Source organism: Perognathus longimembris, chromosome 23 (genome assembly GCF_023159225.1).
Source record: "Perognathus longimembris pacificus isolate PPM17 chromosome 23, ASM2315922v1, whole genome shotgun sequence".
Classification (NCBI taxonomy): Eukaryota; Metazoa; Chordata; class Mammalia; order Rodentia; family Heteromyidae; genus Perognathus; species Perognathus longimembris.
This window is the reverse complement of record NC_063183.1, coordinates 32,012,564-32,027,882: the sequence shown is the minus strand read 5'-3', so window position 1 is coordinate 32,027,882 and position 15,319 is coordinate 32,012,564. Positions and strand designations below refer to the sequence as shown.

At 42.5% G+C, this 15,319-nt stretch overlaps 1 protein-coding gene and 1 non-coding gene across 16 annotated transcripts in view; one reads left to right on the top strand and one right to left on the bottom strand.

Moving 5' to 3' along the window:
• Mga (MAX dimerization protein MGA) overlaps positions 1-15,319 on the top strand; it is a 79,930-nt gene that overhangs the window by 18,533 nt on the left and 46,078 nt on the right. For 11 of the 15 annotated variants that reach the window (XR_007208791.1, XM_048332366.1, XM_048332365.1 and 8 more), the window contains exons 1-3: positions 581-720; positions 8,905-10,029; positions 11,959-12,910. Coding sequence is in view for 14 of the 15 variants with exons in the window: in XM_048332366.1 (XP_048188323.1) it covers positions 8,972-10,029; positions 11,959-12,910 (2,010 nt within the window). In the remaining variant the exon portion in view is untranslated. Of the gene's footprint in view, positions 1-275; positions 375-568; positions 721-8,904; positions 10,030-11,958; positions 12,911-15,319 lie in introns of those variants that run through there. The other 4 variants (XM_048332358.1, XM_048332360.1, XM_048332359.1 and 1 more) reach the window with 3 other exon arrangements.
• Positions 3,902-4,004, bottom strand: LOC125341269. Its single transcript, XR_007208949.1, has one exon. It is a non-coding gene; the product is annotated as a small nucleolar RNA U13 (small nucleolar RNA).

The following is a 15,319-nucleotide window of genomic DNA, read 5'->3' as shown; positions in this document are numbered from 1 at the left end:
CTCTGCGTACTGGGTGTCTCCCTCCTGCCTCGTCTCTTTCCGTCCTCGAAGCTTCAGTAGGCTTTTCTGGGTTGCCGAGACGCGACGCGGCCGCGGCTTGGGCTTCGGGGGCGGGGTCCCCAGGGTCCCGTCGCCGCTCCCAGGCCGTCTGGCCTCCTGTGTTGGGGGAGGGGCGAGGGAGAGGCTGCTCGTGCCTTCCTTTGCGCCTGCGCGGCGGCTCGGAGCGGGTAGGCGCGCGTGCGCGGTGACGTGGACGTCCGGTGCGCGCGCAGGCTCTTCATCGGGAGCGGACACACGGTGTGCGAACCGAACAGAATAACACGCCCCCAGCGGGACGTGAAGGACTCCGAGTGAGGCCGGCCCCGCCCCGCACGGTAACTCTGGCCTGGGTGGAGGGCCTGGATTTGGTGCTGGCCCGGTTGGAGTTTCTCCGGACGTTGAAGCTCCGGTGTATTTGAACGGCTTGAAGCGCGTTCTGCCGAGAGATCTTCGCACGCCATGGCCGGGCCGGGCCTTGCGCGGGGCCGCCCTTGGCGCGCGCCCGCAGTCCCCTGAGCGAGGCCGCGCCGGTCGCCTCGCGCGCCGCCGGCCGCACTTCCGCGTCGCGCGGCGAGCTGACCGGGAACATCGACGCCAGAGACTGCAGCCACGAGGCGGGCGGGGTGAGAAGCGCCCGCGGCGCGGCCTGGCGCTCGCGTGCGTGGGGCGCCGCGCCGCATGGTACGAGCCGTGACGGTCTCCAGCGGGGCGCGGGGCGCTCGTAGGCGCTTTGCGTTTCGGAGTTCTGGTGCTGGGTTCCAAATGTACAAGGGAAACGGCGCCGTCGTCGCTCGTCCAAGGAACGAACGGGGTGCATCCTCTTGACACCTGTAACAACCATCGCGTCTAGCATGTAATTTCTGGTGAAATTGAGGGAAGACCGGGAGTTTAATAAGGAGAGCGAGGAAATGAGTCGTGGAGGAATGGGGGACTTTGTAAACAAAGGACCTGTGATTCGTTAAGTGCAGACTTGGGGGTGGGGGAAACAGGTGGGAAGAACAGGTGTTATTTTCTTTTTCCTCTTTGTGGGGACAGCCTTTGTCTAGTTTTTGGTTTATAGAGCCCCTTTCCCCTATGTCCCCGCCTTCATGCAGAGTGTCTGGGACACGAGTAAGTTGCTACGAACCCTAGCAAAGTTGGGGTGGGGTTTGATTATAGAAAAGACTTGAGAGAGGTACGTAGTACTAGATTTTTGCCTGGGTTTTCGAACTCATGCCTGAGGGAAAAGAGTGGAAGCGCAGGGACTGTTGATGGAAAATTGATGTCGGGACCTTGGGAAACCCGAAGTGTGCTCTGTTTCTGAGGGAAGACTGCTTCTGAGCGCACTTGGATGTGGAGGCGTGGGGAGCCCACCCGCGCGCTTCCCGTGCGTGTGGTGAGGAGCTCCGCCGGCTTGTGCGGCAGAGCTCCGCTTCATCCTTTTGAACCGAGCTCGACGCCGCGGCCAGGCTGCGCTGTGCGGAAGGTACTGGGGAGGCGAGACGGCCTCTGGGAAGGGGGCTGGCGGGCTTGTCTCCACGGTAACGGAATGCGGCTGAGTCCAGCCCGCAGAGCCAACACCGGGTTCCGGCTGGCTGCACGTGACCTGTCCAGCTTCCCTCCCCCGGAAGAGCTTTCCTCGCGGCATTTTTTCCCCCCACGTGGTTCTTGGCCAGCTGTGCCCTACAGTTGCAAAGCGGTGGTTTGGGGCCCTTGAAAGTCGACGGCGACTGCCCTCCTGGCCCTTGCCCTTCCAAAGCTATGGGATCTGCATTAGTCTATTGGAGTTGCCCAGTTCTGTTGCCAGCAGTTGTGAGTGTTAGATCCACTTAAATCAAAACAAGCTATGCCTAGAGGAAATGTGCTCTGGGTAGTTTGGTATACTTCAAATTTGACGGCTTTCCGTTTTTACCATAACAAGATTCTGCTTAGTGATTCCTAGGACTGAGAGCTTGCTAGCCTGTAGTTGTAGTTCTCGATTGGAAAACTATTCCTGAAACCAACAGTAACACCTGATCTTTGGGAAGAGAAGTGGGAAGCAGTATTTTAGGACTTTGCAAATTGTGCTCTAAAGCAGAACCTAAGAGTTTTTGTTTATTTTGGAATTTATTCTGCAATTTGGGATGGCAAAATATTCAACCGTTGTCTTTGATTGCTCTCATACTTTCTGATATTTACGTGTTGCTAAAAAACAAAATTCAGGGCTGGGAATGTGGCTTAGCAGTAGAGTGCTTGCCTAGCATGCATTTTAATGGGAAAAGCTGGAATTGGCGCTGTGGCTCAAGTGGTTGGTAGAGTGCTTATCCTTGAGGAGAAAGAGGCCAGAGACAGTGCCAAGACCCGTGAGTTCAAGCCCCAGGACTGGCAAAAAAAATATATATATATTTTACCAGTATACATTGGTAAATACTGAACTTTGAGCAGACTTTTTTTTTTTTAAAGATATGAGTTTCCAAAACAGTTCAACTTATCCTTTTCCTCATGATGAAAAATTAGGAACAAACATCTTAGATCTTGGTGCCTGCTGTACAAGTAGTGCATTGTATCAAAAATTGGTTAACAATTCAAAACATTCAGAATATGTCACTTGAATATTCACAATTTAGAAGTAGTATAAGTGATGTAGAGTTTGTTTTGGTGTTGTTTAAACGTTTTAGGGAAATAAAAGCTATTTGGATAAAAATTTTAGTACAGGATGTAAATCATTGAGTTAGGTAACTACAAAGTAAACCAATGTATTTCGTGGGTTGAATTTACTATTACTATAGTAAAGATTTCCCAGAGAGATCACTGGTCAAAAGACATTTAGAATAAAGACTGAAACAAGTTTGAGAACATTGCTTTAAATCATTTTCTGCAAAAGATGGTATATATTCTGATTTGACATTTCGAGATATTATTGAGCCTTTTTTTCCCCATAATGAAAGTTTAGTTTATATATAGCTACTTTATAATAGTTGCTTTATCTAAGTAAATGCTTGATAGTGAAAAACCTGAACTGAAAAAGTTTTGTTTTGTTTTGTTTTTGTTGCCAGTCCTGGGGCATGGACTCAGGGCCTGAGCACTGTCCTTGGCTTCTTTTTTGCTCAAGGCTAGCACTCTACCACTTGAGCCACAGCGCTACTGTGGTGCTGAGGAATTGAACCCAGGGCTTCATGTATACGAGGCGAGCACTCTACCACTAGGCCTTATTCCCAGCCTTTGAACTGAAAAATTTTGAGTGTGGAATGTATGTCTATTAGAACTACGCTCCTTTGAAAAGCTTTAGCAAGCCATATGCACAAACTTTTTACATAATATTTTCTGGCCTAACAGTTTCTAAAATACATTGGCTTTTTGCAGTTAGCTGTTTGTGTGTCTGAAGCAGCTAAGTATTCTGAATTGAGTACACTTCGATTAGAAAATATAATACAGTAGCTCCAAAGAATAACAATATGTATAGTGTGTGTGTGTGTTTGTATTTGTATATCTTTGTCAGTTGTGGGGTTTGATCTCAGGGTCTGGGTACTGTCCCTGAGCTCTTTTGCTCAAGGTTAAAGCTCTACCATTTTGAGCCACAGCTCCACTTCTGGGTTTTGAGAGATAAATTGGAGGTAAGAGGTTTTTTTTTTTTTTTTTTTTTTTTGCCAGTCCTGGGGCTTGGACTCAGGGCTTGAACACTGTCCCTAGCTTCTTTTTGCTCAAGGCTAGCAGCACTCTGCCACTTGAGCCCCAGTGCCACTTCTGGCCATTTTCTATATATGTGCACTTCTGGCCGTTTTCTGTATATGTGGTGCTGGGGAATCGAAACCAGGGCTTCATGTATACAAGGCAAGCACTCTTGCCACTAGGCCATACTCCCAGCCCAAGATAAGAGTCTTATAGGAACTTTTCTTTCCTTTAGTGTCAGATGGGTAATGTGCCCACATGTAACAGGGTTTAGAGGGTACACATGTCACTCAAGTGCGTGACAAGCCAATTATCATGCTTATGAACTGGAAAAGGATTTTTTTTTTTTTTTGCCAATCCTGGGGCTTGCACTCAGGTCCCCTGGCCTCTGTCCCTGAATCTCTCTGTGCTCAAGGCTAGCACTCTACCACTTGAGCCACAGCGCCACTTCAGGCTTTCTCTGTCCACAGCGCCACTTCAGGCTTTCTCTGTGTATGTGGTACTGAGGAATCGAACCCAGGGCTTCATGCATGTTAGGCAAGCACTCTACCACTGGTCAACATTCTCAGCCCCCAGAAAATGATCTTAGGGGAACTTTTCTGCTTGGGTTAGCTTCAAACTGTGACCCTCAGATCTCAGCCTCCTGAGTAATGAGGATTACAGGTGTGAGCCACTAGCTCCTGGCTTCAATATGCTTGTGATGAAATTCCTTTTTTGTTTTGTTTTGTTTTGGTCATCGATGGGCTTGAACTCTGGGCCTGGGCATCCTGAGCTCTTCAGCTCAAGGCTAGATCTCTACCACTTGAGCCACAGTGCTTTTTCCAGTTTTCTGGTGGTTAATTGGAGATGAGTCTCACAGACTTGGACTTTACTGCCCCACCTGGCTTTGAACCACGATCCTTAGATCTCAGTCTCCTGAGTAGCTAGGATTACAGGCCACTGGTGCCCAGCCTGGTTTAGTTTTTTAAAGCCTTTATACAAAATTATCTGAAAGTTCTAACTTTTCTCACATTGCATGCACATTTTTCTTTTTTTATTAGGTGCCTATATAAAATTGAGGGTGATTTTATTTTTCTGTAGCTAGTTTTTTTTTTTTTTGGCAAAAGTAAAAAACTGACTAGATGTGAGTATATACCAAGATTTTAAATATTATTGGTGATAATGTTTTAAGAAATTCTGAGCCTTTTCATGTATTTTATAGGTTTGAGATAGCTAAAATTCCTTTTTATTTTAATTTTTTTGCAGTAGTGGAGTTGAACTCAGGACCTGTGCTAGCAAGGCATGGACTTTACCACTGGATCCACTCTTTTTGCTTTAGTAATTTTTCATGTAGGGTTTGGACTTTAATCCTCCTATAGGTTCCTTGTAGCTGGGATGACAGGTGGTACATACAGTATGTTGCTCAGCTTTGTACTGGTTCAAACGGGAAGTCTGAACTTTTTGCCAGGGCTGGTCTTGAACTGAGATCATAGTCTCCTGAGTGGCTAAGATTATAGATATGAACCATTGTGCTTATTACTGTTTTATATTTTATATTTATAGTTACTCAAATGCACTGGGATATTTTATATACGTTGTCACAAAGATAATTGTTGATACTGTTTTTCTTTTGGTGGTGCCTGAGGATCAAACTCAGGGCCTTGGGCATACTAGGCAAGTGCTCTATCACTGAATTTACCCTATTATTTTTTGTGGGCATCAGGGTTTAAACTTGGTCTGTGCTTTTTTTGCTGAAGGCTGTTTCTGTACTACTTGAGCCACAGCTCCACTTCCAGCTTTTTTTTTTTTTTTTTTTTTGCTGGTTAATTGGAGGTAAGAACCTCATGAACTTTCCTGCCTTTGCTGGCTTTCAACCTCCATCCTCAGATCTCAGCCTCTGAGTAGCTAGGAATTACAGGTATGAGCCACATGTGTGTCTAACTTTGATTATTTTTAAAATTATATTTTGGCTTCAAATTCCATACTGTAAACCAGGGTACTACACTTGAATTCACCAATCATTCTGCCTTAGCCTCCCTAGTAAAAATTTTTTTGATACTGTTCTATGGATTTGAACTCAGGGCTTCTGTATTGTCCCTGAGCTCTTTTGCTCAAGGCTAGCACTCTACCACTTGAACTTCACTTCTGGCCTTTTAGTGGTGAATTGGAAGTAAGAGTCTCATGGACTTTCCTGCTCAGGCTTTGACTGTGATGATGCTCAGATCTTAGTCTTCTGAGTAGCTAGGATTATAGGCATTCACCATCAGCACCCAGCCAGAGTGAAATATTATAAATATCCATTTTGGGGCTAGGAATGTGGCTTAGTGGTAGAGTGCTTGCCTTGCATGCATGAAACCCTGGGTTCGATTCCTCAGCATCATATAAACAGAAAAAGCCAGAAGTGGCACTGTGGCTCAAGTGGTAGAGCGCGCTAGCCTTGAACAAAAGAAGCCCAGGGACAGTGCCCAGGCCCTGAGTTCAAGTTCCAGGACTGGCAGCAAGACTCCATTTTGTTCAGGCTAACAAGTATTTTTGGTTTTAGAGGTATTTTTGAAATTAATTTGTTACCTTTAAATGCTAACTTCACAAAATGGGATAGAATTCAGATCCTTTTGGTGCTTGCTAGTAACTCTAAAGAAAATATAATTAGACTTTTTTTTGATAGCACTAAGAGACTACAGTTAAAGTCTTCATGTGTTCTACAGCCACACCTGCAGCCCTGATTTTTTATTTATCTTTTTTTTTTTTGATTTTTATTTTTGCTTTAAAAAAATACGGTCTTGCTTTTTGCCTAAGTGAAATCCACCTATGTTAGGCTTATGATAGCTAGGATAACAGGTGTGCACCAATGTGTCCAGCTGTTCATTGAAAAGAGTGTCTTGACCTCTTTTCAGTTTGGCTGGCTTTAAACTTTATCCCAACAATCTTAGCCTCCCAAGTAGTTAGCATTATGGGCATGAGCCACCAGAAACCTGAAAAATTAAACTAGTTAACTAGAAGGAAAACCAGTAAGTGGCTGAGTGCCAATAGCTCATGCCTGTAATCTTAGCTACTCAGGAGGCTGAGATCTGAGAATCACGGTTCAAAGCCAGCCTGGGCAGGAAAGGCCTTGAGATTCTTATCTCCAATTAACCACCAGAAAACCAGAAGTGGTGCTTTGGCTCAAAGTGGTAGAGCACTAGCCTTGAGCAAGAGCTCAAGGACAGGGCCCAGGCCCAGTTCAAGCTTCAGGACCAGCACACACACAGAAAGGTATATGTAGAGTGTGTGTGTGTGTGTGTGTGTGTGTGTGTGTGTGTGTGTGTCTATGTGTCTATCTATATATCTCCTGGCTAACTTTTTTTATGTGTTCATAAAGTTTATAAAACATGCTCTTCTGGTTGCATAGATTTCCATTCTAAGGATGTTCTATCATTTATTTGTTTAGTCAGTTTCTATTCATGGACTAGCCTTTTGCTGATGTAGATTGGAATACAGGGGACAATCTTGTGTGAATTGTTTGGTATAAACATGTTCATAGTTAGTATAAAGTTTTAGAAGAGGGCTTGGAATGTGGCCTAGTGGCAAGAGTGCTTGCCTCGTATACATGAAGTCCTGGGTTCAATTCCCCAGTACCACATATACAGAAAACGGCCAGAAGTGGCGCTGTGGCTCAAGTGGCAGAGTGTTAGCCTTGAGCAAAAAGAAGCCAGGGACAGTGCTCAAGCCCTGAGTCGAAGCCCCAGGACTGGCCAAAAAAAAACCCAAAAAACAAAATAAGTTTTAGAAGAACTGCAGTGACACATAGCATGTATGCATTTGTATTTGAGTGGGGCTTGGACTCCAGACTTTGTGCACTCATTCTTTTTTTTTTTTTTTCTCACAGCTGGGGCTCTACCACTTGAGCTGTGCCTCCAGTTTTGTCTTTTTGTTGATTAATTTGAGTAGGATTATTAACGTGAGCTACCAGCATTCAGCTAACTTCTGATATTTTCAAGATTCCTCTACCATAGACATTTTGTCATTTTGCACTCCTAGCAATTTGTTAGATGTGAATACTGCTTGACTTAGACCATTTGTTTTTCTTTCTTTTTTGGCCAGTCCTGGGACTTGAACTGAAGGCCTGGGTACTGTCCCTGAGCTGCTTTTTGCTCCAGGTTAGCATTCTACCACTTGTCACAGCATCACTTCTAGCCTTTTCTGTTTATGTGGTACTAAGGAATTGAACCCAGGGCTTCATGCATGCTAGGCACTCTGCCACTAAGCCACATCCCCAGACTACCATTTGATTTTCTAATACTTCTACTGAGCTTTTATTATTTATTGCCAGTCTGGTACATTAAAATTTTTTCAGAACTTTTTTAAAGAATTGGTTTATTTATTGTCAAAGTGGTGTACAGAGGGGTTACAGTTTCATACATAAGGGAGTGAGTACATTTCTTATCAAACTTGTTACCTCCTCCCTCATTTTTCTTCCACATTCTCCCCTCTCCAACTACCTCCCCCCAGTTGTACAGTAGGTTTACGGCATGCAGTTCAGTGTTGCTGTTGCATTGGTTTGTCTTTCACCCTTTGTCTCTCCATTTTGATGTTCCTCTTCCCTTCCCTACTTCCTGTAAACGTATATACAATATCTAGGGTACAAAATCAGTTACAGTGACATCAGGGTTAAAACTATGGGGAAGAAAGATAAAAGAAAATGGCATAATTTTACATAGTACATTGAACATAGCAACAATGATAAACCACTTATTTCCATTTCACTTAGCATCATATGTGTTCATATGTATTCAGAATGTTTTTAATTTGTATTTTTGTTGTTTTGGAGCTGCATATTTTCAAGGGCACTTGCTTTTCCTAGCCTTGAATCATTTTTCAGTATGGTTCTCACTGGTTTGAAGGAACCCTTGTGAACAAGTTTCAAATGGCCTTTACCACTTAGTTAATTGCCTTTATATTTTGTTGAGATTTTATTTGGCAAGTTTTACAAAGTTTCATCTAACATTGGATTTAATATATATATATATACAGACTAGACTAGAGTACCAGCCTTGGGCAAAAAAGCTAAGGGACTGAGTCCTGGCCCTGAGTTCAAGCCTCAATTACTGGCACCAAAAATAGATATGCACCTGACATTTCAGAATGAAGCCCTCAGAGCAGGCTATAAGCAATATCTTAGAGGAATTTAGGAATGTTCTGGAGATGGTAACATAATCATTCTATTTTTGTTAATAGAATAGTCACTTGATTAAAGTATCTTTGTTTCTTGCTTGTTTTTAGAATGTGAAGGCCATTATAATTATGTGCTAACTACAGTTATCTTACTACTGAATTTTTCACTGGAATCATGGAAGAGAAACAGATTATCTTGACTAATCAAGATGGTGGGACAATGACAGGAACAGCACCTACCTTCTTTGTCATCCTAAAACAGCCTGGAAATGGCAAAACTGATCAAGGAATTTTGCTTACTCGTCAAGATGCCTGTGCTTTGGCTAGTAAGGTGCCATTACCAGGAAAATCTAAAGGCAAGATTTGCCTTCCAGCTGATTGTACTGTGGGAAGAATCACTGTTACCCTTGATAACAATAGTATGTGGAATGAGTTCCATAATAGAAGCACAGAAATGATTCTGACTAAGCAGGGAAGACGCATGTTTCCTTATTGTCGTTACTGGATAACAGGCTTAGATTCAAATTTAAAATATATTCTTGTCATGGATATATCTCCTGTGGATAACCATCGTTATAAGTGGAATGGACGGTGGTGGGAACCCAGTGGGAAAGCTGAACCTCATATTTTGGGGAGAGTTTTCATTCATCCAGAATCTCCTTCCACAGGTCATTATTGGATGCATCAACCAGTGTCTTTCTATAAACTGAAACTTACCAACAATACATTGGACCAAGAGGGGCATATTATCTTGCACTCTATGCATCGTTATCTGCCCAGGCTTCATTTGGTGCCTGCAGAAAAGGCTACAGAAGTGATACAACTAAATGGTCCTGGTGTCCACACTTTTACCTTCCCACAGACAGAATTCTTTGCAGTAACAGCTTATCAGAACATTCAGATTACCCAGTTGAAAATAGATTACAATCCATTTGCCAAAGGCTTTCGGGATGATGGTCTGAATAGTAAGCCCCAGAGAGACGGAAAACAAAAGAACAGTTCTGACCAAGAAGGAAATAGTGTTCCTAGTTCTCCTGGTCATCGAGTTCGCCTTAAAGAAGGTGAGGGGTCAGAGGTACAGCGAGGTGATTTTGATTCTATGTCAAGAAATCATGAAACATCAGGCATAGGTTTAGAACAATCTCCCCTCAATATAAAACAAGACATCCTTGGTTTAATGGATACTGATTCAGCCTTTGAAGTTCCTCAACTGAAGCAAGAGATTTCTGAAAGGTAGGTCATAACATTTCTGCAAAACTTAAAAGGGAGGGTCTGATTTTGGACATAACGTAGTGCTTCTATAAAATACTGTAGATTATTTTATTTTTGCTAGTCTTGGGGCTTAAACTCAGGGCCTGGGCACTCACTCTTCCTGAGCTTCTTTTGCTCAAGGCTAGCACTCTACAACCTGATCCACAGCACCACTTTCGACTTTTTCTGTTTATGTGGTACTTAGGAAACCCAGGGCTTCATGCATGCTAGGCAAGTACTCTACCACTAAGCCACACCCCCAGCCTGCAACCATCATTCTTGTATGAATATTTTGCAATATTTGTCTTTCTGTGTTTTGCCTGGCTTAATATCCTCTACATTTTATCTATTTTGTCACACTGGACAGGTACAGAAATATACATGTATTATTAACTTGCTGTGGATATGTTGATTTTCATTCAGAATATAATACAAAGTGTTGGCAAATAGTATGATAAATATATTGTAAAATATTTATATAAGGCTGAGAATATGGCTTAGTGGTAGATTGCTTACCTAGCATGCATGAAGCCCTGTGTTTGATTGCTCAGAACCACATAAACAGAGAAGCTGGAAGTGGCAGTGTGTCTCAAGTAGTAGATAGAGTGCTAGTCTTGAGCAAAAGAAGGTCAGGGACAGTGCCTAGGCCCTGAGTTCAAGCCCCGGGACTGGCAAAAAAAAAATAAATGTGTGTGTGTGTTTGTATACATATGAAGACATATACAAGTTGAATATCTCTTTATCTCAACAGTTGGTGACAAGTGTTGCAGAATTTTCTGGTTTTTGGAATATTTGAAAAATTCTAAAGCCAGCCTTGGCAGACAAATCTGTGGAACTTTTTTTTTTTTTTTTGGTGGATATTGGGGCTTGAACTTCGGGCCTGAGCGAGCCACTGACCCTGAGCTCTTGTGCTCAAGGCTCTACCATTTTGAGCCACATTGTCACTTCTGGTTTTCTTGTGGCTAATTGGAGATGACTCTCAGGGACTTTACTGCCTGAGCTGACTTTGAACCGCTGTCCTCAGATCTCAGCCTCCTGAGTAGCTAGGATTACAGGTGTGAGCCACCAGGGCCTGGCTTAAATATGAGAACTCTTCAACTAATCGCAAAAGGCTGCAACTGGAGGCATGGCTCAAGTTATAGAGCAAGTTATAGAGTTCTTTTTAGCTATGAACCAAAAAGTTGAGTGAGAACTTTAACTTAGTTGAAGCCCCATTACAAGCAAAATAAAGAAATTAATAATTTACAAAAAGCCCTTCCCTAGTTTATTGCACTGAATGTTCAATGTAATGTTCATGATGGGCATGTTTTTTGCCTTATTGCCTGTTGATACTGTGTAGATTTTTTCGGGGGTGGGGGTGGGGGTGGGGGTGCTGGTCCTGAAGCTTGAATTTAGGGCCTGGATGCTATCCCTAAGCTTTTGTACTCAAGGCTAACACTTGAGCCACAGTTTCACTTCCAGCTTTTTGGTAGTTAATTGGAGAGCAGAGTCTCACAGATTTTCCTGCCTGGGCTGGCTTCAAACCCCAGTCCTTGGAACTCAGCCTCCTGAGTAGGTAGGATTATAGAGGTGAGCTACAGCTCCTGGCCTATAGTATCTAGAATGTTGAGTTTGATTTTTGTCTCCGTGCTAGTTGACTTTCAAAATTTCGTTCATTTGAAAATACCTAAAAGTATTATAATGTCTTCCATGTGGTTTACAGTGATAAGGAAATGTTGCTTTTATTTCTATATTTTTATGAAAAATTGATTAAAATTAGAATTTTGCTGAGCTGCTTTTGAGAACCTTGTTTTTGAGGAATAGTTTATGAAATCTGGCAGGTTAATTTGGTTTTAAAATTCTTTTTCTTTTCCCTCTTTGAGTTATCATTTATGGGTTGTTCTGTACTCTTTATCCTTCCCCTGTTTCTAGTCTTCTTGCCAACAGTTTTGAAGATGGTTCCCATATGGATTCACCATTAGACCCAAATGGAAGCTTTAATGTTGTTGTTAAAGAGGAACCTCTAGATGATTATGACTATGAACTTGGGGAGTACCCAGAAGGGGTCACTGTAAAACAAGAAGAAACTGATGAAGAAACAGATGTGTACTCAAACAGTGATGATGATCCGATACTAGAGAAACAGCTAAAGAGACACAATAAAATTGATAATCTGGAAACTGACCATTCATCTTCTAAATGGGTCCCAAACACCCCTTTAGGTGTTGCTAAAACGAAAACATTCAAATTAGATGCTGCAAAGATGCCAGTAGTCTATCTGGAGCCTTGTGCTGTTACCAAAAGCACAGTGAAGGTTTCTGAGCTCCCTGATAATGTACTTTCCACATCGCGGAAGGATAAGTCTTCAGTGTTGTCAGAATTAGAATATTTGCCTGCGTACATTGAAAGTTCTAGTGGGACTAGCTTCTGCTTAGCCAACGAGTCAGAAAATGGTCTTAGAAAACAGTCACCAGACCTTAGAGTGGCACAAAAATATTCCTTACTTAAAGAGCCTCAGTGGAACTGTCCTGAGGTATTTAATAGTATTAACTCAGAAATACATAACAGTACAAATGGTTTAGCTGGGGACTTGTTTTCAGGAAAAGAGGACTCAGGCAGAAAGCGGACAACTATGCTTAAGATTGCAACATCCCCATCCCCGAAGTCTGTGAGTGCTAATCAGAATGCTTCTCCAAATGCCCCTGGAAAAAGAGGAAGGCCTCGAAAACTGAAACTCTCCAAAGCAGGCAGACCACCTAAAAACATGGGCAAGGCTTTATCTTTTACAAAGAACACATCTGTAGGCTCTGCAAATGCCTTTCCTGATGTGAAGCCTGATCTGGAAGATGTGGATGGTGTTCTCTTTGTTTCCTTTGAATCAAAGGTAAGATGGTAGTTTTCAACCCTCTATAAAGGCCCATAAAATTAGTCTTACTGTATATTGGCTGGTAACTTAAAATCCAGTTTTGTGAATCTATCCGTTTATGAGGTGGCTTGGAGAAGGGAGAGGAAGTGTCTCCATAGTGTGGGGTTTAAGTTGAATAGGCATCATTAAAGATACTTTATTTGAAATAGCTTTAAAAGCTATGCCTTTATAAAAAGTTACTATTACAGACTTCAATGAATTAACTTGGTGGTGCTGGAGTGTTTCCCACTTTTGTTTAGGGCTAGCCTCTTACCATATCCTGCTACATAGTTGTGCATGCACACCACATCCAGGCCTTTTAAAAAGTCTTTTGGGATACTCCAGCTCTCCTACCCAATTTAGGAGAAGTAAAGTACTATTAGACAATCACATTCTACAAGTCTTAGTAGTGGTAGGAGGCTTGACTTGGTAGAGTGCCAGTCAGTGAGCAGAGCGTTCAGTACCAAGTTTGGGTTCTATTCTCAGAATAAGAAAAGAATAGAGAAGCCTTACTAACGTTATAGACTGTCTTATATGTTTTATAGTAATCTAATATGATTATGAGTATGAACTTGGGGAGTACCCAGAAGGGGTCTCTGTGAAACAAGAAGAGACTGATGAAGAAACAGATGTATACTCAAACAGTGATGAAGATCTGATACTAGATAAACAGCTAAAGCGACACAATAAAATTGATAATTTAGAAACTGACCATTCATCTTCTAAATGGGTCCCAAACACCCCTTTAGGTATTGCTAAAACGAAAACATTCAAATTAGATGCTGCAATGATGCCAGTAGTCTATCTGGAGCTTTGTGCTGTTACCAAAAGCACAGTGAAGGTTTCTGAACTCCCTGATAATGTACTTTCCACATCGCGGAAGGATAAGTCTTCAGTGTTGTCAGAATTAGAATATTTGCCTGCGTACATTGAAAATTCTAGTGGGACTAGCTTCTGCTAGTTTAGTATGTAGTACTGAGGGTTAGAACTGGGACCTTGTCCTTGCTAGGCTAGCATGATAAACCCAAGTCATACCACTAGCCCTGTTTTTCATTAGAATAGGTGTCTGGGTCCATGCCTGAGCTGCAGTTGAATCACAAGTATATGTTACTACATCCAGCTTCTCTCCTTCTCTCCATGGAGGCAGAGTCTTAGGGACTTTTATGCCTGGAGCTGGCTTGGCACCACTATCTCCCCAATCTCAGCTTTCTAAATAGTTTGGGATGACAGGTGTGTAGCTTCCAGCTATAAGTTGAGAGGGTGTCTAAAGACCTTTTAAGTGTGCTAAGCAGATGTTGGATGTCTAATTCCTTTTATCTGTTCTTGGATTTTTTTTTTTTTTTCCGCCAGTCCTGGTTCTTGGACTCAGGGCCTGAGCACTGTCCCTGGCTTCTTTTTGCTCAAGGCTAGCACTCTGCCACTTGAGCCACAGCACCACTTCTGGCCGTTTTCTGTATAGGTGGTGCTGGGGAATCGAACCCAGGGCTTCATGTATGTGAGACGAGCACTCTTGCCACTAGGCCATATCCCTTTCCTTCCCTGCTTGTTAGTTACTTAGTGAGCTATCTAGGCACTGGGAAATCAACATGCAAATTGAAAGTATGAAATTAGCTGAGATTACTATATTCAGCCACACTTTTTTGTTGTTGTTGTTTGTAAGGCTTGAACTTAGGGCCTGGGCACTGCCCCTGAGCTCTTTTTTCCTCAAGGCTAGTCCTCTACCACTTTGAACCTTAGCTCCTGATTTTCTAGTGTTTAATTGGAAGTAAGAATCTCACAGAATTTCCTGCTTAGACTGGCTTTGAACTAGATCCTCAGAGCTCATACTCCAGAGTAGCTAGTATTACAGATGTCCGTCACCAGCACCTGGCTTATTCAGACACTTTGTTTTTTAATTGTAGGCTCTTTTTGTTTTAGGCTCTTTCTTCTTTGCTCTCTCAAGGGCTAGGATTACAATTGTATTTCATCATGATAAGCTTTGGTTTTGGCTTTGTTTTTTCTGAATCTTAAAAAAATTTTTTTTTTGTATTTCTGATAATCAAACCCAGAGCGTTACACACACTAAGCAAGAGCTTTGGGCTTTTATCCCTCACCCCTGATGATTAAATGTTAGTGCTAATGTAGGCCATTCAGAAAATACTAAAAGATATGAAACAAAAATTGCTTATGTTCTAGCAACTTGGGGTTATCACTGTAAACATGGTATTTTCTTTTTTTTTTTTGAAAGTATTTATAGAACTTTATTTATTTATTTATTTATTTATTTTGACCAGTCCTGGGCCTTGAACTCAGGGCCTGAGCACTGTCCCTGGCTTCCTTTTGCTCAAGGCTAGCACTCTGCCACTTGAGCCACAGCGCCACTTCTGGCCATTTTCTGTATATGTGGTG